The sequence below is a fragment of the Carcharodon carcharias genome, chromosome 11, assembly GCF_017639515.1.
Source record: "Carcharodon carcharias isolate sCarCar2 chromosome 11, sCarCar2.pri, whole genome shotgun sequence".
In the NCBI taxonomy this organism is placed as follows: Eukaryota; Metazoa; Chordata; class Chondrichthyes; order Lamniformes; family Lamnidae; genus Carcharodon; species Carcharodon carcharias.
Window position 1 is genome coordinate 165,522,814 of NC_054477.1, and position 24,724 is coordinate 165,547,537.

Sequence of the window (24,724 nt, forward strand, 5' to 3'; positions counted from 1 at the left end):
TGCTGCAGTTAGATATGCTGATTTTCAGATGAGCTGTTAAACTAAGATCCTGTCTATTCTGAAAGGTAGATGTAAAAAAAAATCCATCGCACTATTTTGAAGAAGAGCAGTTATCCTCAGTGTAGATGCTGAGAGGTTGTTTCCCCTTCTGGGAGAGTTGAGGACCAGAGGGCATAGTCACAGAGTAAGGGGTCACCAGTTTAAGACAGAGATCAGCAGGAATTTTTTCTCTCAGAGGGTAGTGAATCTGCGGACAAAAACAAAAAATGCTGGAAAAACTCAGCAGGTGTGACAGCATCTGTGGAGAGAAGGACAGAGTTAATGTTTCGAGTCCTTATGGCTCTTCATCAGAGCTCTGAAGGATCATACGGACTTGAAACGTTAACCCTGTCTTTCTCTCCACAGGTGCTGTCAGAACTGCTGAATTTTTCCAGCATTTTTTGTTTTTGTTTCAGATTTCCAGCATCTGGAGTATTTTGCCTTTATCTTTGTGAATCTGTGGAATTCTTTCCCGCAGAGAGCTGTAGAGGCTGAGTCGTTACGTATCTTCAGGGCTGAGACAGACAGATTTTTAATCAGTAAGGGAATCAAGGGTTATGGGGAAAAGGCAGGAAAGTGGAGTTGAGGGTTATCAGATCGGCTGTGATCTCACTGAATGGCGGGGCAGACCTGATGGGCTGAATGGCCTACATCTGCTCCGATGTCATATGGTGCTCTGGCCAGTATTATCCCTCAATCAACATCACAAAAACAGCCTGTATGGTCATGATCACATTGCCATGAGTGGGATCTTCCTGTGTGTAAATTGGCTGCCAGGTTTGCTCCATGGTTGTGAGGCACTTTGGGACGGCCCCTGGTTGTGAAAGTCACTGTAAAAAATCAAGTCTTTTGTTTTCCTTTCGACAGTTGGCTCCAGGCCCACAGAGTTTTTCCAGGTTATTTCTGTCTCCATTTCCATCTCCATCTCCAGAGGGGGGCCGGGGGGGCGGGGCCGGGGGGCCGGGGGGGCGGGGCCGGGGGGCCGGGGGGCCGGGGGGGCGGGGCAGGGGCGGGGCGGGGGCGGGGCTGAGCCGCTCACCAGCTGCGAATACATTTTAAATAACACCCCACCCAGCGCGCAAACAGAGGAGAGAATATTTAAACCTCAGCATAAAAATTATGCGACACGTGTCCAAAGTCGGAGGCAAAGGTCTGTACCTGCCGGAGTTACCATGGTAACACCAGAGCCGCGCCCCGCAAGCTCTACTGCGCAGTCTCCGCTCCCTCCCTCATCCCGTCCATCCTCATCCGGACCCCGCCCATTACCGCCTCGACCCCGCCCCCGCCCCCCCCCCCCCCCCCCCCCTCGCCTCGACCCCGCCCCCTCACCACCCCGACCCCGCCCATCCACAAGTGTCCCGCCCTTCACCATTTCCCCGCCCATTCGTTTCACGGCGGTTTATGCCCCTGACCCCCGGACGTGGAAACGTTGCACTTCCGTTCCAATCCCGCGGGCTCTTACAAAAATGGCGCCGCTGGCGCCAGGGGGAATCTGAGGCTGAGGAACTTGGGCCTGAGGGAGGGTGGAGACCGGGCATCGGGCCTGGGAACTGGAACTGGAACTGGAACCGGGCCTGGGTCTGTGGGAAGGCGGGCGATGGCCAGTGTGGATCACAAGTCCCCGAACCTGCTGTTGCAGAGCCTGTGCTGCCGGATCCTGGGCCGCAATGAGGGTGAGTGGGGCCGGGGGCCGGGGGCCGGGGACCGGGGACCGGGGCTGCTCACTGCAGCGACTTGCGCGTCTGGCTCAGAGACACTGCGGGTGGATATCACAAACACTGATTCACTGGAAGCGAGAAAGAACAAACCCAGGGTCAGTTGGGCGCAATGGAAAGTGATGCTCAGGAATCAGACGCCAGGGCAGGGGGAGTAATTATAGAGCAGGTGACAAAGATGTTGGAGGAAGAAATGAAATAGTCAGAAGGCCTGCCTCACGTTGGAGGAAATACAAAAGGAACGACCAGATTTAGAGTTCTTCAATGGGAGTTTCAGCAATACCAACTGATGAATTAGGAGCAAGAGTAGGCAACCGAGCCTGCTGTCTACCATTCAATAAGATCATGACTGATCTGAATTTAACATCAACCCCACGTTCCTGCCGATCCCCGATAACCTTTCACCCCCTTTGCTAATGAAGAATCTATCTAGCTGAGTCGTAAAAATATTCAAAGACTCTGCTTCCACCCATTTTGAGGAGGAGAGTTCCAAAGACACTCGACCCTCTTGAGAAAAAAAATTGCCTCATCTCTCAAATAAGTGACCCCTTATTTTTAAACAGTGATCCCTAGCTCTACCTTCTCGCACGAGAGAAAATATCAACTCCATATCCACCCTGTCAAGATCTCTCAGGATCTTAAAGGTTTCAATTGAGTCGCCTCTTACTCTTCTAAATTCCAATGGATACAAGCCAAACCTGTCCAGCCTTTCCTCATAAGACAACCCGCCCATTACTGCTATTCATCTCGTTTTCTGAACTGCTTCTAATGTATTTACATCTTTCTTTAAATAAGGAGACCAGTACTGCGCACAAAATCCCAGATGTGGTCTCTCCAATGCCCTGTACAACTGAAACACAACCTCCCTACTTTTGTATTCAATTCCCTTCACAATAAGTGATAATATTCTCTTCGATTTCCTAATTACCTGTACCTGCACACTAACCTTTTGTGATTCATGCACTGGGACACCCAGATCCATCTGAATCTCAGCTCTGTAATCTCACCATTTACAAACAAGTTTATTTTTTATTCTTCCTGCCAAAATGAACAATTTCACATTTGTTCACATGTTCCATTTGCCAGATCTTTACCCACTCACTTAGCCTATCTATGTCACTTTGTCACCTCCGTACATCCTCTTTACAATTTACTTTCCTATCTATCTTTGTGTCGTCAGCAAATTTAACAACCATACTTTTGGTCCCTTTATCCAAGTCACTTATGTAAATTTTAAAAAGTTACTACCCTGCAAGCTTATTTCCATCGAGTGCTATCCACTTACTTTTTGAAATTGCTAATCGTCTCCACTTCCACCACCGTCGTAGGCAGCAAGTTTGTCACTCCCTCGTTATCCTAGAAGTCCTGGCATTGATTCCCTTGCCTTTTGTCCTTGTTGTAATGTATCTAGCCTTTACCTGAAACATCTTAAAAATCACCTATTCTGTTATTGTTTTTTTGTCAATGTTTGGTTTCATTTTCATTTGGCTAGATTCCTTTTCACCTCATTGAAATTAGCTTCCTTCCAATTTAAAAACTCTATTTTAGATTGGTAATGGAGAGTAGCCAGGTACAATCTAAACCTTATGATTCAATAGAGGCATATAGTACAAAAGCAAGGATGTCATGTTAAATCCTAATAAATCACTGCTCAGGCTGAATCTGGAGTATTGTGTCCAATTCTGGCATCATACTTCAGGAAAGATGAAAAGCCCTTGGACAGGCTGGAGAGGAAATTTACTCGAATAGTACCAGGGATGAGAGACTTCAGTCACATGGAGAGACTGGTGAAACTGAGATTGTTGTCCCTAGAACAATGAAGGTTAAGGGGAGATTTCATAGAGACATTCAAAACTGAGAAGTAATTAGAGAGAAACTGTTTTCACTGGCCAAAGGGGCAGTAACCAGAGGACACAAAGTTATAGTCATTCTCAAAAGGTGCCAGAGATGAGATGACATTTTTTTTTAATGCACAGAATTGTAATGATCTGGAACACAGTGCCTGGAAGGGTGGAAAATGGAAAGGATGGAACCAGATTCAGTGGTAACTTTCAAAGGAAATCGGATAAATCCATGAAGGAGAGAAATTGTACGGTTATGGGGAAAGAGCACGGGTGTTGGGCTAGTTGGATAGCTCCTTTTAAAGAACTGGCACAGGCATAATGGGCTGAATGGCCACCTTTGTGCTCTATGATCACTCTTACCAAAGATTCCACCCCCCCCGAGCCACTTGGCCCACCTCATTCTGCAGTACCAGATCGAGCATGCCTATTTTCCAGTTGGATGAAGAATATAATGGTCAAAGAAGTTCCCCTGAATACGTGTCAGAAATTTCTCCCCCCCTTCTTACCTTAATAAATCACTGCTCAGGCTGCATCTGGAGTATTGTGTCCAATTCTGGCATCATACCTCAGGAAAAATGAAAAGGCCTTGGACAGGCTGGAGAGGAAATTTATTAGAATGCCACCAGGGATGAGAGACTTCAGTCACAAGCAGAAGCTGGTGAAACTGAGATTGATGTCCCTAGAACAGTGAAGGTTAAGAGGAGATTTAATAGAGGCATTCAAAACTGAAAAATAAATAACACTAACCAACATTATCCCAATTGATATTTGGGTAATTAAAGTCTCCCAATATCACCACTCTCTGGTTCTTGCACATATCTATGATTTCCCTGCAGATTTGTTCATTCAGCTCTCTCACTACTTGGAGGTCTATAGAATATCATCAGAAGCATGTTCACCCCTTTTTTTTGCTTTTTAACTACAACCAAATGGATTCCGTCTGTCTTCCTCGTAGTCTTTATTCTGCTCCTACCTAATATAGCACTAATTCCTTCTTTACTACTATTAACACTCTCACTCCTTTTTGTACCTTATTCCGCTTTTCTACTTCTATATGGTGCTGCCCATCTCTGCTAATTTTGCTTAAGTTTACCTGAAGCACATGAGCGAACCTTGCCACAAGCACGTTGGCCCAAGTCCTGTTGAGGTGCAACCAGTCTGTTTGGAAGGGTGCACCCTGCCCCAGAACTGATCCCAATGTCAGAGGAATCTGAAGCCCTCCCTCCTGTACCATGCCTCAATCTTCCTATTTCTGCTGTCGATAGCATGTGGCACCAGGGGTAATCAAGTGATTACTACCTTTGATGTCCTACTTTTTAACTTCCATCAATCCTGAAAATCTGACTGTAGGACCGCAATATCTGCTGTCTCTATGTCATTGGTGCTGATGTGCGGAAGAACTGACTCACTTGCTTTGCCTGCAGAATATTGTGCATGCTCTGTGTGATGTCTTTTATGTTGGTACTAGGGAGTTAGGGAGGCATCACACTATCCGGGGCTCCCAATGACAGTTACAGAAATGCCTGTCTGTCCCCCTAACTATGGAATCTCTTACAATGACTGCATTTCTACTCTTTGTTGTTCCCTCCTGTGCAGTCCCTTGCCCGTTGGTGCCATGGTCTGGACTGCAGTCCTTCAAGGTTTCGTTGCTGCCAGCAGTTTCCAAAGCTGAGGGCTGTTTTGAGAATGACACAGGCCCCAAAAGCTCTTGCACTTCCTACATCCAGATGGCTGCCCATCTGCTTTCTGACACACTTCCTGTGAGGTGACCGCCTCCTGGAACATACAATCCACGAAACTCTCACCCTCCCTGATGTTCTGCAGTGACTGCAGTACCACAGAATCACAGTGCAGAAGAGGCCCTTCGGCCCATCGAGTCTGCACCGACATGTGAGAAACACCTGACCTACCTACCAAATCCCATTTACCAGCACTTGGCCCGTAGCCTTGAATGTTATGACGTGCCAAGTGCTCATCCAGGTACATTTTAAAGGATGTGAGGCAACCCGCCTCCACCACCCTCCCAGGCAGCGCATTCCAGACCGTCACCACCCTCTGGGTAAAAAAGTTTTTCCTCACATCCCCCCTAAATCCCCTGCCCCTCACCTTGAACTTCTGCCCCCTTGTGACTGACCCTTCAACTAAGGGGAACAGCTGCTCCCTATCCACCCTGTCCATGCCCCTCATAATCTTGTACACCTCCATCAGGTCGCCCCTCAGTCTTCTCTGCTCCAACGAAAACAACCCAAGTCTATCCAACCTCTCTTCATAACTTAAATGGTTCATCCCAAGCAACATCCTGGTGAATCTCCTCTGCACCCCCTCCAGTGCAATCACATCCTTCCTATAATGGGGCGACCAGAACTGCACACACTACTCCAGCTGTGTCCTCACCAATGTTCTATACAACTCCAACATGACCTCTCTACTTTTGTAATCTATGCCTCGATTGATAAAGGCAAGTGTCCCATGTGCCTTTTTCACCACCCCACTAACATGCCCCTCCACCTTCAGAGATCTATGGACACACACGCCAAGGTCCCTTTGTTCCTCAGAACTTCCTAGTGTCATGCCGTTCATTGATTACTTCCTTGTCAAATTACTCCTTCCAAAGTGTATCACCTCACACTTTTCAGGGTTAAATTCCATCTGCCACTTATCTGCCCATTTGACCATCCTGTCTATATCTTCCTGTAGCCCAAGACTCTCAACCTCACTATTAACCACCCGGCCAATCTTTGTGTCTTCCGCAAACTAACGAATCCTACCCCCCACATAGTCATCGATGTCATTTATATAAATGAGGAATAATAGGGGACCCAGCACAGATCCCTGTGGTACGCCACTGGACATTGGCTTCCAGCCACTAAAGCAGCCTTCTGTTATCACCCTCTGTCTCCTACAATTAAGCCAATTTTGAATCCACCTTATCAAATTACCCTGTATCCCATGTGCATTTGCCTTCTTTATAAGTCTCCCATGTGAGTCATTGTCAAAAGCTTTACTGAAATCCATATAAACTACATCAATTGCACTACCCTCATTTACACACCTGGTCACCTCCTCATAAAATTCAATCAAATTTGTTAGGCATGACCTTCCTCTGACAAAGCCATGCTGACTATCCCTGATCAAACCTTGCCTCTCCAAGTGGCGATAGATACTCTCCTTCAGAAATTTCTCCACTTGTTTCCCTACTAATGTGAGACTCATTGGCCTGTAGTTCCTGGCTTATCTCTACAACCCTTCTTAAACAGCTGAACCACATTAGCTGTTCTCCAGTCCTCTGGGACCTCCCCCGTGGCCAGAGAGAAATTAAAAATTTGGGTCAGAGCCCCTGCGATCTCCTCCCTTGCCTCCCTCAACAGTCTGGGACACAAACCATCCAGACCTGGAGATTTGTCCACTTTTAAGCCTGCCAACACCTCCAATACCTTGTCACTCCCTATATCAATTTGCTTAAGAACCTCGCAGTCTCTCTCCCCGAGTTTGAAAACTTCATCCTCATTCTCTTGGGTGAAGATGGATGTGAAGTATTCATTCAGCACTCTAGCAATGTCCTCTGGCTCCACCCATAGATTTCCCCCTTGGTCCCTTATGGGCCCTACTCTTTCCCTGGTTAACCTCTTCCCTTTGATATACTTACAGAATATCTTGGGATTTTCCCTACTTTTACCAGCCAGAGCTTTCTCGTATCCCCTCTTTGCTCTCCTGATTGTTTTCTTAGCTCCATCCTGCACTGTCTGTACTCCACTAATGCCTCTGCTGATTTGCTTCCCTTGTACCTGCTAAAAACCTCTCTTTTCCTTCTCATTGTAACCTGAATATCTCTGGTCATCCGTGGTTCTCTGGGCTTGTTACTCCTTCCTATCACCCTAGAGGGAACATGTTGAGCCTGTACCCTCCCCATTTTCTTTTTGAACACCCCCTACTGTTCCTCTAGATTGCCCCACAAGTAACTATTCCCAGTCTACCTTGGCCAGATCCTGCCTTATTTTACTAAAATCCACTCTTCCCCCAATCCAAAATTTTTTGCAACTTGTCGATTTCTTTGTCCATAACAAACTTAAACTGTACCATGTTGTGGTCGCTATCACTAAAATGCTCCCCCACCACCACCTCAGCCACCTGTCCGGCTTCATTCCCCAGAATTAGGTCCAGCGATGACCGTCCCTTGTTGGACACTCTACATATTGACCTAAAAAGTTCTCCAGTACACTTTTCAAGAAATCCACTCCATCCAAGCCCTTAATACTATGTTTATCCCAATTAATGTTGGGAAAGTTGAAATCACCTAATATAATTACCCTTTTGTTATTGTTTTTACACACCTCCACAAATTGTGCACATATTTCCTCCTCAATTTCCCACTGACTATCTGGGGGTCTATAATAAACACCTAACAATGTGGCTGCCCCTCTTTTATTCCTAAGCTCTACCCATAAAGCTTCATTCAATGCCCCCTCCAAGATATCATCTCTCCTTACTGCAGTAACTGACTCCTTAACTAGTAATGCAACGCCTCTTCCTCTTTTACCCCTTCCTCTGTCTCGCCTGAAGATTCTATATCCCGGAATGTTGAGCTGCCAATCCTGCACCTCCCTCAACCATGTTTCAGTGATGGCTACTATATCACAATTCCACATGTCAATCCTCACCCTTAACTCATCTGTTTTACCTGTAATACTTCTGGCATTAAAGTAGAGGCCATCCAGCCTTGCCTGACTCCCTTGAAGCTTAATGCAGCTGTACTCTCTCTGACTTGATTGTTTTACTGTATTATGATGTGTCCCTATTCTGCTAACATTCTATGTCCCCTCCCCCTGCCAAATTAGTTTAAACTCCTCCCAACAGCACTAGCAAACCCGCCCGCAAGGATGTTAGTCCCGCTCTGGTTCAGATGTAGACCGTCCCGCTTGTACAGGTCCCACCTTCCCCAGAAGTAGTCCCGGAAATCCTGAGCTTGAGCTCAAGCAGCCAGACACTTCCCACATGTGGTCCCCAAGCAACAGGTTTCAGCTGCCCTTCCAGGATCTATGAGAAGATCTCTTCCCTCTTCTATAATCTAGTTAGTACCTTCTATAAACTATTAATTTTAATTAATACCTGTGGATCAGCTCTGTGCTAATATTCTTAATAATTCACCACGGAACTACTGAATTGTAATTAAGCAGTAGGCCATTCGGCCCATTGTGTCTGTACCAGCTCTCAGAATAAGCAATGTGCCCTTCTCCCTGTAACCCTGCACATTCTTCCTTTTCAGATAACAGCCTAATTCCCCTTTGAGTGCTTCAATTGAACCTGCCTACACTACACTCTGTGTATTCCTGACCTTAACCACTCCCTGCATGAAAAAGTTTTTCCTCGCGTTGCTTTTGTTTCTTTTATCATTTACGTTAATCTGTGCCCCCTCATTTTCCATCCTTTCACGAATGGGAACAGTTTCTCGCTTTCTACTCTTATCAGAAACCCCATGATTTTGAATACCTCTAACAAATCTCTCAGCCTTTTCTCCAAGGGAAACAGTCCTAACTTTTCCAGCCTGCCACTTATTGTTATACTTGCCCTGATTGAAATGTTATTAATTATTAAGCTGAAATGCTATTAATTACTAAGCTTTAATTTAATACAGTACGTTATAGATTTGCCAAGCTAGTTTAAACCATCGCTCTACTTTAGAGAGAATAAAAACCTTATAACTTATCAACTAATCATATTCTGGCTAGAAAAGCAGAAAACAATGTGGGGTTTGTGGATGATTATCAGACTGGAAAAAGGTGGGAAGTTCTGTTCCATTGGGATTGGTGCTGGGACCACTGTTTAAATAAATGATTTGGACTCGGGAATTTGAAGTACAGTTAAAAAATTTCTGGGTGACATCAAATTGGGGTAATAGTCAATACAATGAAAGAGTGCAAGAAAATACAGGAAGATGTTAAACTTTCAGAATGGAAATGTAATTGGCAAATGTACTTCAATATACAAAATGTGGTACATTTAGGTACTTGAGGTGAATAATATAGGTACATGTAAGGGGAAACTAGAGAACCACATGAGGGAGAAAGCAATAGAAGACATGCTGATAGGGCGATATGAAGAATGTTGAGGGAGTGCTTTGCGGATGATACAAAGCTTGGGAGTGTTGTGAACTGCAAGAGAACGTAGACAAGTTGATGGAGTGGGCAGATAGGTGGCAGATGAAGTTTAATGCAGAGAAGTGTGAGGTGATGCATTTTGGTAGGAAGAACATGGACAGACAATATGAAATAAGGGGTGAAATTTTGAAGTGAGTGCAGGAGCAGAAAGACTTGGGTGTATATGTGCATAGATCATTGAAGGTGGCAGAACAGGTGGAGAGAGCTGTTAAAAAAGCATTTGGTATGCTGGGCTTTATTAATAGGGGCATAGAGTACAAGAGCAAGGAGGTTATGCTGACTTTATATAAGGCACTCATTAAAACTCAGGTGGAGTATTGTGTACAGTCCTGGGCACCATTTTATAGCAAGGCTGTGAACACATTGGAGAGAGTGCAGATGAGGTTTACAAGAATGGTTCCAGGGATGAGGAACTTCAACTATGAGGATAGATTGGAAAGGTTGGGACTGTTGTCCTTGGAGAGCAGAAGACTGAGAGAAGATTTGATAGAGATGTTCAAAAACATGAGGGGTATGATAGGGAGCAGCTGTTCCCACTCATAAGAGGATCAAGAATGAGAGGGCCCAGATTTAAAGAGATTTACAAAAGAAGCAAGTGCGAGGTGAGAAAAAACTTTTTCACACAACGAGTGGTTCGGGTCTGGGATGCACGGCCTGGAAGTGCGACAGAGGCAGGTTCAATCAAGGCATTCAAGAGGGCATTAGATATTTATTTGAATAGAAACAATGTGCAAGGGAACAGGAAAAAAGCAGGGTAATGGCACTAGGTCATAATGCTCATTTGGAGAGCTGGTGCAAATGGCCTCCTGTGCTGTTAAGTTTCTGTGATTCCATATTACAGAGAATCAGGTCACTGGAAATAGGAACATTTTTGTCTGTATTGTCGTTTTTATGACAAAGTTGTAGTTTGTCTTAATTTCCCATCATATCTGTGGACCTGAATTGTCTTTTCCATGTGTAATTGTGTTTTACAGCTGATGTGGCTCAACAATTCCAGTATGCTGTGAGAGTAATTGGAAGTAATTTTGCTCCCACTGTGGAAAGGGATGAATTTCTTGTAGCTGAAAAGATCAAGAAAGAAAGTAAGTTGTCTTCTTTAATCAGTTTTAATAATGTATGAAAAAGTTCTGTATCATAGAGTGTCAAGGCCACTCGAAATAGGAACTTTCTTTTTCATAATAATCGTTTTTATGGGCAAGTTGTAGTTTGATTTAATTTCTTGTTGGGCATGTGGATGTGAAATGTCGTCACTGAGTGCAATCTACCAATTAAATTATCCTTGTTAACTTCTACCCTTGCAAAAAATCACTGATCAGTCTCCTTTTAAAAAAGTGCACTTGCAATATTCTCATCTCATCCTCTCTCCTTGCAGAATATAATACTATCGCCTACTGAAGTGTAACACCCAGTTCACTTAGCCAGCAATTGTTTAAAAGCTGAGTACAAGAATGAATGATTCGATTATCGCTGAAAAAAGGAACATCCCATCAAACTTTTCATCTTGCGCTCATCAGGATAGCTCACAAGATTACCAACTGTAAAAGCTCAAAAGATTATACTGCATGAGAAGAGGGTGCTGATTTGGTTGGCAAGTGGGCTCTGGTAGAGGCGTTGCCATGGAGAATGTAGCAGGGAACAGTTAACTGCCAAGCTATTATTGAAATTCAAGCCTGGCAGGCTGACTCTGATTGGTTAAGGTGTTGCCATAAGGAATAAACCAGGGAATGGGTGTCCCCCAAGCTATTGTTGAAAAAGGCGCAATGCGTAGACACACTTCTCCTATCTGCACAGGACTGGGCCGTTTGTGTGAATCTGTGTGGCTTCTAGCATGCGTAAGTGAGTCACATTGCAAGCCTGACAATCTTAAATAGGTTTTCAGTGTAATTCTTAGCACACTCGGGATTATTTAGTAAATGTTGGCCAATCACATAATCAGATCTAATGCTGGACACAATGTTTTGAGTTTTACAAGCATGGGCTGGTTGGGTACAGTCAGTACCTTGTCTGTTGCCAGGTACATAGGTTGTATGTCCCAACAACTGGTGGATTGTGTCAAACAGCATGTACCTTCAGTTCACAACATGCAAAGTACAAACCATACCCAGCCAGCCCAACTAAACAAAAGCTTGGGGAACAGCCATTCTCTTATTCATTCCCCATGGCGCAAAGCCTTTACCAATCAGAGTCCACTTACCAACCAATCAGCACTCTCTTCTCATGAAGTATAAATTGGTCCTCCCTTTGCAGTTGGTAACCTAGCGATCTGTCCTCTTGAATGCAAGACAAAAAGCTGAGATAGCATGTCTCTTTTTCTTTCAGCAATATTCAAGTTCGGTACTACCAAATGATGAATAATTCTTTATTCTAGGGTGAGTACTAGAGAAAAGTTACGGCACAGAAAGAGGCCATTCAGACCATCGTGTCTGCGCCGGCCAAGAAAAGAAACTAGCTGCTCATTTTTAATCCCACTTTCCAGCACCTTGTCTGTAGTCTTGCGGGTTACAGCGCTTCATATGCAGATCCGAGTAGCTTTTAAGTGAGTTGAGCATTTCAGCCTCAACCACCAATTTCAGCAGTGAATTCCACACGTCTCTGGATGAAAAAGTTTTGCCTCATATCTCCCATGGTGGCATTGTATTATTGTCACTAGACTGGTAATCCAGAGACCCAGGGTAATGCTCTGGGGGCCTGAGTTCGAATCCCACCATGGCAGATGGAATTAAAAGTCTGACTGCCAATTGTCATAAAAACCCATCTTTAGGGACATTAGACCTTACCTGGTCTGGCCTACATGTGACTCCAGACCCACAGCAATGTGGTTGACTCTTAACTGTCTTCTGAACAAGGGCAATTAGGGATGGGCAATAAATGCTTGCTTAGCCAGCGACACCCACATCCCATCAATGAATTTAAAAAATCCTTCTACCAATCACAAATCTGTGCCCCCTGGTAACTGAGCCCTCTAATGCAAGTATGTCCTTTCTTAAACGTACAGTATTACAGATATGGTCTCCCCAAAACCCTATACAACTGTTGCAAAACTTCTTTATTCTTGTACTCCAATTCCTTTGCAATAAAGACCAACATGCAATTTGCCTTCCTAATTGCTTGCTGCGCTGCATGCTAACTTTCTGACTTCCAAGCACATTGTTACAGACAGGGGAGGGAGGCAAAACAAAATTTTTTTTACCATCTGTCCATAAGCAGAGGTGTTTTAACTTTTGAAATAGGTGTATTTCCCCAAACCCTCTTTTGAGGTCAATTTTTAGTGGTTCACAGCTAACTGTCTTTAGGCTTGAATCAGAAGTATAATTTATTCACACATTCAAACTTGGGGAATGGATGCAACTTCATACACAAGAAGAAGAAAAGAAAGAGGAGGTTTTTACAACTACGAATAACTTAAAGAAAAAAGACCACAGTATGGCTATCAGTTGACGAAATTGCCAGAGTCCAGTGATTAAATCTAAATCATTTATCTCTGCTTGTGCCACTAAGTCACCTTCCTTAATGCGAATGCATCTCCCTGTTCATAATGTCATAACATATAGGAAAGGAGTAGGCCATTCAGCCCCTCAAGCCTGTTCCACCATTCAGTAAGATCATGGCAGAGCTGATTGTGGCCTTAACTCTACTTTCCTGCCTGTCCCCCATAACCCTTGTTGATCAAAAATTTGTCTAACTCAACCTTGAATATATTCAATGACCCAGCCTCCGTTGCTCTCTTCAGAAGAGAATTCCAAAGTCTAACAACCCTCAGAAGAAATTCCTCCTCAACTCTGTCTTATAGGGGAGACTCCTTATTTTTAAACGGCTCCCATTAATTCTAGACTCCTCTCAAGGGGAAGCTTCCTCCTAGTATCCACGTTGCCAAAACCCCTCTGAATTTTGTATGTTTCAATAAGATCACATCTCATTCTTCTCAACCCCAATGAGCATATGCCTAACTTACTCAACCTTTCCTTAAGAAAACCCCTTCATCCCAGGAATCAGCCAAGTGATCCTTCTCTGAACTGCTTCCAATGTAGTTATATCCCTCCTTAAGTAAACTATACACAATACTTTGGATGCAGTCTCACCAAGGCCCTGTGCTGCTATAGCCACATTTCCCTACTTTTATATTCCATTCCATTTGCTTTCCCAATCACTCGAAGTACCTGCGTGCTAGCTTTTTGTTATTCATGCACCTGGATGCCATATTCCTCTGTACCATTGATCTCTTCAGTCTCTCTCCACCTAAATAATCTGCTTTTCTATTCTTCCAGACAAAGTGAACAAGCTCACATTTTTGTACATTATACTCCATCTGACAAATTTTTGCCAAGTCACTTAACCTATCTATATCCCTTTGCAAACTCTTTTGTCCTTGTAAACTTGTTTTCCTATCTATTTTTGTGTCACCAGCAAACTTAGCTCCTATACACTCTATCCCTTCATCCAAGACAATGTAGATTGTAAATAGTTGAGGCCTGAGCACTGATCCCTGTCGCGCTCCAATAATTAGTTTGCCAATTCAAAATGACCCATTTATCCCGAATTGATGCTTCCTATGAGCTAACTAATCCTCTATCCATACTAATGTTACCCCCAACACAATGAACTCTTCTTGTGTAGCAACCTTTGACGTGGCATCTTATTGAATCACTTTTTGAAATTCACGTAAACCACATCCACTGGTTCCCCATTATCCATCTCGCTTTTTTTGCTCTTTTCCTTTTTATATAAGGAATTGCTAGATTTATGGCTAGCTTCCTTTTATACTCCAATTTCTCCCTTTTTTTTTGAAGTAATTCTTTATTGGTTTCTAAAATTTGCCCAATTATCTAACTGCCCACTAATCTTCGCAGTATTATATACAATTTGTTTCAGTTTGACACTAGCCTTAACTTCCTTGTGGAGAACAAACATTTAATTCCGTGTTCACTGGAGCATCCTTCCCTCTCTTTACTGAAGAAGCTGTCAGCCCTCTCCAGTGTCTCAGCTTCTCGTGGTGTAAGACCTGAAGGATGGACGTGTGCATGGTTAGGAAACGGCTAATGTACAGAGGGCAGCAACTTAAATGAAAGCTTCAACCACAAGTTCAGAGGTTTGAATGGATTTTGATGGGAATAAAGTCTGGACTTCTACAATGTTCATGACATTTCACTAAAACTTCATAGAATTAGTGAAAATCAAAGTCTCCTGACACTTGTGATACGTAGAATTAAAGTGGGGTGCTTTGTTTCACAAATGTGTGGTTTTCAGACTTTGGAGATGAACATTTCACTGTGATAATGCTCTCTCTTGCAGTGGTGAGGCAGAGGAGGGAGGCAGATGCTGCTTTGTTTTCAGAACTTCACCGTAAACTGCAGTCACAGGTAACAATTGACCATTTGATTTGAATGGAAGAAAACTAGTGGTTTCCTCCACGTTGTTCCTATGCTTGAGCACCCAGTCTCTGGTGCATCTGCTTGATCTATTTTGAATACTGAAAATTGCTACGTAGAGAACTGCACCTGTAAATATGTAGAATTACATCTTGAATCAGTGTTTTACAAGGAGTGTAAGTCAGATTATTGAGTCTGTAATTGCCTGTGTTTCCTTTGTCATCCTTTTTGAAAACGAGTGCACCATAACCTATTTCCAATCTGCTGGTACCTCCCTATTTCCACTGATTCAGTCATAATGATTGTCAATACCTCCCAAATTCCCTACTGTCTCTTCCAGCATTCTGGTATAATTAGGAATAAATGTATTTAACCTTGGGATCTATCTGTTTTGACCCTGTTTTTTCTTATCTAGCACCTCCACCCCGTTAATAATAGGGCCATTAATTTTACTTTAGTTATTGCTCCGAGAGGGCATGTTATTCATTCACCCTTTATAAATATTTTGAGGAAGCAATTAGGATCTTTATATTGTACTTATCCATTGTTTTAATGGTCTCAGCTCTTACTGGTCTGCCCGCTTTTATGTTTTATGCCTGTAGCTTTTTTTCCGGTCTGTCTTTTATACCTCAGTTCACCAAATTAACATGCATCTCCACGTTCTTCTGTTCATCCCAGTGGGCCCCTATTTTTCTCCCTTGCTGGATTTGAAAGGTTTATATACTCATTTCACTTCTGAAATGGACTAATATACATGTCAGATTGTTTGTTTAACTTGAGCTTCTTGAAGTGAGGTATCTGTTTATCCATATGCTCTATATTATGCCTTTAATGGTGTTCCACTTGCACTCTGCTGAAGTATGTTGAACCTCCAGCATCAGATGCCTTACCATTTATTTGATAATTTTATATACTATAGGGCTCCTGGTTTTTGATACACTCAAATCCCAGGCCATGTTAAACTGTCCTCCTTATCCTCATGTCCTCTCAGTTGTTTGTGTCATTTGTACACAGCAGATCAAGATGAGCAGTCTTTTGCAATTTTCTTCATGCACTGAGTCATGAAGCAGTCATGCATTATATTTAACTCTCATCCTAATCTGCTTGGGCTTTCCCAGTTTATTCTTGATTGATAACGTCTGCCATTAAAGTAACGTTTCACCCATCTCTTCATGCACATCCCTGATTTCCACTGCTCCATTAGTGGCTAAGCTCTGGTTGGAGTTCCCCCACTAAACCTCTCCATCTCTTTCCCCTTTTAAGATGCTTCTTAAAACCTAGTCCTTTGACTGAGCTTTTGGCCATAATGTCCTAATAATTCCTTACTTGGGGCAGTGTCAAATTTATTTTGATCACGCTCCTGTGAAGCACCTTGGGACATTTTATTATGTTAAATGTGCTTTATAAATACAAGTGGTTGTTCTCGATCAAGACTAGTGAATCTGTTGAGAATATTTATACCTACCATGGGATCATTTTTTATCTCCCAGGTGCCTGGAATATATGGATACACCATTTCCTGGTCTGTCTACTGTTAGAGTTTGTGAACACTTGATGGCCCCTTGTTATATTCATGTTCCCTGATATTAGCCATATTCCTGATATTTTTGCCAAATAATAATTTATTCCTGTCATTATGGTCTCCAAGCTCAAACATTGTATTCTCAATACTACTAGCATTCACCGATATGAATTTTAATTTATCCTTGGTCTACTCTCGATCATCAGCAAAGTGATGGAAGGGGTTGTTGACAGTGCTATCAAGCTGCACTTACTCAAGAATAACCTGCTGATTGACTCCTATTTTGGGTTCTGCCAGGACCACTCAGCTCCTGACCTTCTTACAGCCTTAGTCTGAACAGGGGCAATAGTGTTGAACTCCAGAGATGAGTTGAGAGTGACTTCCCTTGACATCAAGGCAGCATTTGACTGAGCTTGGCATCAAGGAGCCCGAGCAAAACTGGAGTCAATAGGAATCGGGGAAAACTTTCCGCCGTTTGGAATCATACCTAGCGTAAAGGAATGTGCTAGGTCAATCATCTCAGCCCCAGGACATCACTGTCGGAGTTCCTCAGGATAGTGTCCTCAGCTCAGACATCTCCAGCTGCTTCATCAATAACCTTCCCTCCATCCTAAGGTCAGAATTGGGATGTTCATTGTGCAATCATCAGTGTTCACCATTTGCAACTCCTCAGATACTGAAGCAGCCCATGCCAATATGCAGCAAGACTTGCACAACATTCATGCTTGGGCTGATAAGTGGCAAGTAACATTTGCATCATACAGAGTACCAGGTAATGAATATCGCCAAGAGAGAATCTAACCATCTCCTCTTGACCTTGAATGGCATTGCCATCACTGAATCCCCCACTTTTAACATCCCAGGGGTTACCATTGAACAGAAACTGAACTGGACAGGCCATATAAATACTTTGGCTACAAGAGCAGGTCAGAAGCTGGGAATTCTGCGGAGAGTAACTCACCTCCTGACTCCCAAAGCAAGCTCCCCTCAAAGGCACCACCATCTTAACTTGGAACTATATCCTGGTTCCTTCACTGTCACTGGGTCAGTATCCTGGATCTCCCTCCCTAACAGCACTCAGGGTGTACCTGTACCACATGGACTGCAGTGCTTCAAGAAGGTAACTCACCACTGTTAGAGAAACTCCCAAGCCTGGTTGTGAAGAAGATGGACATCGCTCTTGGTAGAGACTGTTTATTGCTCACCACAGAGCTCACTTCTCCACTCTGACACCCTCACCCCCAGTGCCGGCTGACTCTTCTTTCTATACACATCTGGGTATAATTAACTAATAAATACCTAATACTTGTTCATCTTATTACCTTAAACTATTGGGTATTTACCTTCCATCAACAGAACCTAACAGATTCTCCTCTTTCCTTTAACTTGATATGTAAACAAAAACCATCGATGGGAAAAGATCAAAATGATAATACATGTTATCTTATTATACAATCAATTCTTAACATCCCCCCCCACCCCCACCTTGAAACAGTTATGATATGGCAGGTGGTATTTGCCAGGCTGAACAAATCCACAAGGGAAACTTGGCCACGCGATCACAACAATTTTTGCAATTTGTGTTCATTACCAGAAGGCATGTGCACTGAAGTCAGAAGTAATAAGTCTATTACCACCTTTAAAACATTTATTGACAAAAAAACTTAAACATACATAAGATTCCAGTTACACAGTTAAAACAGTTCCCAAAATTTCTACTTAACCAGACCCCCAGCTACACACCCCCTTTAAAGCAACAGTCCAAGTGGATTCCAAATTTATAAAGTTATCCAGCAATATTACGACAAACACCCTCTGGACGATGGCCTTCCAAAGGCTTTTAACACAACTTTGGTCACTGGAACAGCAAAATGTCTTCAGGCGCGGCTAGAGGCTCTTTCCCCTAGTCTGTTTCACATCGTCACCTTTCAAGATCTCACATGGCCACACCTCACTCAGCCTTCCATAGTTCTCCCTTTTTGATCTGTAAAGCCCACTGTTTCAACTTGTCTTCAGAAGTTTTCCCAGAATATCTTTATGAACTGCACTTTTGGAAAAAATAAACTTAATAACCTTATTTATCTTGACGGTTGTAAACATTTTCCATGTCCCTTTGAAAATCAAACGTTTCTCCGCTTATCTAAAAATGCAAATTCCATTCTCACTCTCTACTGAGCACACCCTCGCTATACTCATCTTCATTTCAAATGCTTGTTTTGCACTAGCTCCCTTAATAATCTAAAACTTGCAGTCTAATTGTCTCTAGTTTAATTAAATTAACCACACACACACAACCATACATACATACACACACAATATTAAGCCTGCTTTAAAGTATCCCACAATAATATTAGGAAAAATAATTCTTGACAAAAACAAAAATTTAATAAGGCTACAAAAGAAAATTTCTGTGTTCTCATAATCCATTATACCACAAGGCATCCCTCTTCGAGGATATCCAACAATTTCTTTGGGCAAGCAATTCTTTTTGTGAATCAATCCTCAACTGATGACTTGCATCAACCCATTTTATTTTGGAAATCTCCTTCCTTTCCAACATCTCTCTTACATTCGATCAATCCTCAATCTTTTTTCCGTGACACTCTGTCGAATGGACATTGTCCTAGAGCGAACAGTTATCTATATATCATTCCATAGGCACATTTTTGCCCGTTTGTCCCTCATATAAGAATTCCTTTAAAATACTCATTAAATACATAGCCATATGTTGCTTCTACCAGCAGAAATGTCTCCTGAGCTAAAGGTGCTTTGAACTTCTCTTTCTAAGCTGATAGACAACGTTTATTGTTTCTTCCCACAAAATATAATAAAACCACACCCCGCCACTTCTCTCCCCCAACCACCCCCCCAACACACACACAACTTATACCAGTTTATATTTCACCCCTTTCCTTGGATTCACCTAGTTCTGTTGAAGGGTCATGAGGACTCGAAACGCCAACTCTTTTCTTCTCCGCCGATGCTGCCAGACCTGCTGAGTTTTTCCAGGTAATTCTGTTTTTGTTTTGGATTTCCAGCATCCGCAGTTTTTTGTTTTTAAAAATATAATGAATCCTGCTGTACTCAAATAACCATCGGGAAGGCTAGCATGTGAGGCGCCACTAAAAATGACTAATTTCATCCCTTCTGGGTCACCCAGCTCGGAGTGTACATTCTTCTGAACTTAATTTCTTCACTGTCTTTTCGCACTTAGCCAGTTGTAGCATGTTTCAGCATGGTGCTCAATTCTAATACAGTACAGCACACATCTGGTCTCGTTTGTGTTCATAACCAGTTTAATTGCCCAATTAAGCCTCTTAGTTGATCTGCTTTTTCCTTGGTTGTAGAGCCTTCCTTTTGTGAGGACCTGGCCTTTTTTATCAGGACCCTATTAATATTCTCTAGGTAAGACTGAGTCAGGGCTATTCCCAGTTTAGTCTGCCTATATACCGAAAAGCTCCAGAAGCCAGACTTCCAGTTTTGAATTTCTTCATTATTTTGTCTATCTCAAATTTCTCAAATGCTGCTGATATCACCACCGCACCTCCCCTCCACCGACCACCCACAGGAAGTCATCTACACGCATCAAGAAAATGTCTGCTAGTTTTCTTTCATAGTACCAATAAAGCATTGCTGGATCTGCTTTTAACTGATGACTATCAGCTTTTAGTAGGACGGACTGAAATGAAAAATACCAGACTCTGGATGCATCGATTAGCCTGTAAACACACTTATTCAGCTTCCACAATTTCCCGTCTATAGCTCTAGCTCCTCTTGTAGGCTTTAAGAACACTTTTCTCTTTGAAATTGTTTCCCTTGCAAAAAGTGCTGCTTTGATGTCAATGGATTTACATTCCCATGAGTGTGTCACTAAAAGTGCTAGAAAAATCCTCAAACTTACTTTTCCTGCTGTTGGAGAGTTGACTGTAACTTCCTGGTTGCCCAGTTGTTCCTCAAATCCCCGAGCTACAAGCCTGGCCTTGGCTTTATACCTTCGGGAAGTACCTTCTCCATATGTATCCATCCATGGAACAATGCTGGCTGTCCTTTGTCTGGCACCTCCGTGTAGATGCCAAACTCTCTCTCACTGGCGAGTCCTTTCTGTTTTGTCTCCTTTACCAACTTCCCAGCTAACGTGTTAGTGACCACTAGAGCTCCTCTATTGTGAGAGCTCCTACTTGTGTTGCTCCTTTCTTGTGTTAAACTATATCCCTAACTAGATCTCCTGTCCCTATCAGGACGACTACTACTCTACCTGCCCCTTCTGCGATTAGACTAACTTTCACAAGTTCTTGATCTTTTCTTTGGACTGTGATCACCATTAGGCCGACAATCTGAATTTACACTACATTTCCTAGCCTTCCACATTTTTACTTCCTTCTGCCAAACTATAAACCTGATATTCTGCACCTTGTCTTGTACGTTCAGCCGGTTTTTGTATTCCTCTGTGGCCTTTCCTGCCCTTCCTACTCTGATGGCTTCCCTCCACTCACTAGCCCCTTCTGACATATATGCCACCTTAGTTCCAACTGTCAAGAATTGATCTTTGTGATAAATGGCCCTATCCTGTTCTTCACTATCACTTGGTCTACACTGTCAGCTTACCTACCACAATCTGTTGTTCATACAGGTCCAGCACACACGTGTGGGAAGTGCATGGTGCACCTTTAGTTTCCATCATCTGTTCAGGTTCCATCAATTTATAATCAGTAAACCTCGTGGAATGTTTGGTTACCATCTTGCAAGATTATCTTTTTGCCATCAGTGCCTACAATTTTTCCTGGGCCTCCATTCTTTCTGCCCTTCTATTTTATAATAAATCATGCCCCGGGCTTCAAATGCATTTCTGATAGCCTGATTCAACACCTCAAAGCTCCCATGATTTTTTTTCTGAAACCTCCTCCTTAATAAATGCTCTCCTCCCTGCATGCATGCACTTCAGATATTCTGCAAAAATTGAACTAATGGTTGTCCCCTCCAAAGCCAGGGCATGTTCCCACTATTATTGAAGGGAGCTTTGGATTCCTGCCATAAAGTAATCGACTGGGGCTGTAGCCCCCAATCATCTGGAGTGTGTTTATTTTCGCATGTACTGCCCATGCTAGAGCAGTTGTCAATTTACAATCCGGTTTGTTATCTAAAATTTTTTTTGGAGCATGATTTCTCTCACATTCCCCATTGCTAAAAAATGACTTTCTGCTGCTGTGTGCATTGCTACAATATTCAGATTTTCTCACATTCTCCTGAATTCACCGTTGGCAAATTCTCCTCCATTTTCCGTTAAGAATTTAGCTGGTGGTCCCAGCCCCGTTAATATCCATCTTTCCATTATTTCAATCAGTAATTACTTTTGTCCTTGCTAAAAATTACAATTGACAGACTAAATCTAGTTGTTACATTTACAAAATATAAAAGAAAAATATATTTTTCTTTATCCCATACTTTGAGGTCCATCGTTACAGTTTCATAAAAGTCTCTTGCCAATGGAAGGCTTACTACTGGCTGCAATGGTGTTCTCTTATACTTTTTACAAATCACATTTTTCATTAATATCCTCATCAAACCTAGTGTATTCTTCACCCAGTACCACTGAACCTAGTGTATTCCTCACCCAGTACCACTGAACCTAGTGTATTCCTCACCCAGTACCACTGAACCTAGTGTATTCTTCACCCAGTACCACTGAACCTAGTGTATTCTTCACCCAGTACCACTGAACCTAGTGTATTCCTCACCCAGTACCACTGAACCTAGTGTATTCTTCACCCAGTACCACTGAACCTAGTGTATTCTTCACCCAGTACCACTGAACCTAGTGTATTCTTCACCCAGTACCACTGAACCTAGTGTATTCCTCACCCAGTACCACTGAACCTAGTGTATTCCTCACCCAGTACCACTGAACCTAGTGTATTCTTCACCCAGTACCACTGAACCTAGTGTATTCTTCACCCAGTACCACTGAACCTAGTGTATTCCTCACCCAGTACCACTGAACCTAGTGTATTCTTCACCCAGTACCACTGAACCTAGTGTATTCCTCACCCAGTACCACTGAACCTAGTGTATTCCTCACCCAGTACCACTGAACCTAGTGTATTCTTCACCCAGTACCACTGAACCTAGTGTATTCTTCACCCAGTACCACTGAACCTAGTGTATTCCTCACCCAGTACCACTGAACCTAGTGTATTCCTCACCCAGTACCACTGAACCTAGTGTATTCCTCACCCAGTACCACTGAACCTAGTGTATTCTTCACCCAGTACCACTGAACCTAGTGTATTCCTCACCCAGTACCACTGAACCTAGTGTATTCCTCACCCAGTACCACTGAACCTAGTGTATTCTTCACCCAGTACCACTGAACCTAGTGTATTCTTCACCCAGTACCACTGAACCTAGTGTATTCTTCACCCAGTACCACTGAACCTAGTGTATTCTTCACCCAGTACCACTGAACCTAGTGTATTCCTCACCCAGTACCACTGAACCTAGTGTATTCTTCACCCAGTACCACTGAACCTAGTGTATTCCTCACCCAGTACCACTGAACCTAGTGTATTCTTCACCCAGTACCACTGAACCTAATGTATTCCTCACCCAGTACCACTGAACCTAGTGTATTCCTCACCCAGTACCACTGAACCTAGTGTATTCTTCACCCAGTACCACTGAACCTAGTGTATTCTTCACCCAGTACCACTGAACCTAGTGTATTCTTCACCCAGTACCACTGAACCTAGTGTATTCTTCACCCAGTACCACTGAACCTAGTGTATTCTTCACCCAGTACCACTGAACCTAGTGTATTCTTCGCTCAGTACCACTGAACCTAGTGTATTCCTCACCCAGTACCACTGAACCTAGTGTATTCTTCACCCAGTACCACTGAACCTAGTGTATTCTTCACCCAGTACCACTGAACCTAGTGTATTCCTCACCCAGTACCACTGAACCTAGTGTATTCTTCACCCAGTACCACTGAACCTAGTGTATTCTTCACCCAGTACCACTGAACCTAGTGTATTCTTCACCCAGTACCACTGAACCTAGTGTATTCCTCACCCAGTACCACTGAACCTAGTGTATTCTTCACCCAGTACCACTGAACCTAGTGTATTCTTCACCCAGTACCACTGAACCTCGTAACGGAATTTTCAACCTATGGCCAGAGGGATGTGCAAATTGTCAATCTAGTTTGGTAATAATTTGCTGCTTCTCCTTTAAATCCCTATCCCCAGCTGCCATTAATACCTCTTTAACATTCTGTCTAGAGATGATAGGCCTTAAAAGAATACCATAATGTCCTGACTGTATAAATTGCAAATCCACAAACCTCCCAATAACAATCGCTTTATTATGCTCCATGTCCAACTTCATTTGGGTCTTTTTCGTTGAAGGCTTACTTAACAGAAAAGGTATTTCACTCGATACCACATCACATTATAGTGATTTACTCTGACTATTTTACATGGAATTCCTGTTCTTTTCACTGATTTCAACATGTCACCATCACTGAACCTGAAACAAATAGAACTGTCATAATCTTTGACTTTACTTCAGTCTTACTTACACATTTTAGCCAGTCCACATACGGTGGACATAAACCCAATATCTAGAACTGCACAATTGAACAAATTTGTGACTAGGAGACCCATTACGAGACTGAAGCTTCTGGTGACCAACATGATTCCTTCTGGTTGGTCAGTATTGTCCCTCCCTCTGTACCTTCCATGTCATGTGTTGCCTCAAAAACCCTGTTTTTCATTTTTGAACTATTCAACGCCTATTGATACTTAGTTGCATTTGAAGCAGCTGTTGACCACCCATTGGTTATTCCTGGAGTTCATCTTCCTTCTGTAATTGCCCAACTCAGGCCGCCTGTTATAGCTCCCCAAAGGGTCTCTGTCCTCAGGATTTTTATTGTAATTCTTCTTTTGTACAGATGTTTGGGCCCTGTGTTCAGTGTCTATCTGCTGCTAGCATTGTATCCACCATCGTTGTTGAATGCTTTCCCAGAAATTATTTTTAAAGCTTCGGACATTTGACCCGTAAATGATTCTTGTTAAGCTACGCTAGC

General features: G+C 43.0%; 1 protein-coding gene across 2 annotated transcripts in view; it reads left to right on the forward strand.

Annotated features, from left to right (window-relative positions):
* The first annotated feature begins 1,437 nt into the window (after positions 1 to 1,437).
* Positions 1,438 to 24,724, forward strand: part of tubgcp3 (tubulin, gamma complex associated protein 3) — a 114,928-nt gene continuing 91,641 nt past the window's right edge. For both annotated transcript variants that reach the window (XM_041199494.1, XM_041199495.1), the window contains exons 1-3: positions 1,438 to 1,712; positions 10,728 to 10,835; positions 15,043 to 15,110. In XM_041199494.1, the coding sequence (XP_041055428.1) occupies positions 1,637 to 1,712; positions 10,728 to 10,835; positions 15,043 to 15,110 (252 nt within the window). In that variant the 5' untranslated portion in view covers positions 1,438 to 1,636. The remainder of the gene's footprint in view (positions 1,713 to 10,727; positions 10,836 to 15,042; positions 15,111 to 24,724) is intronic.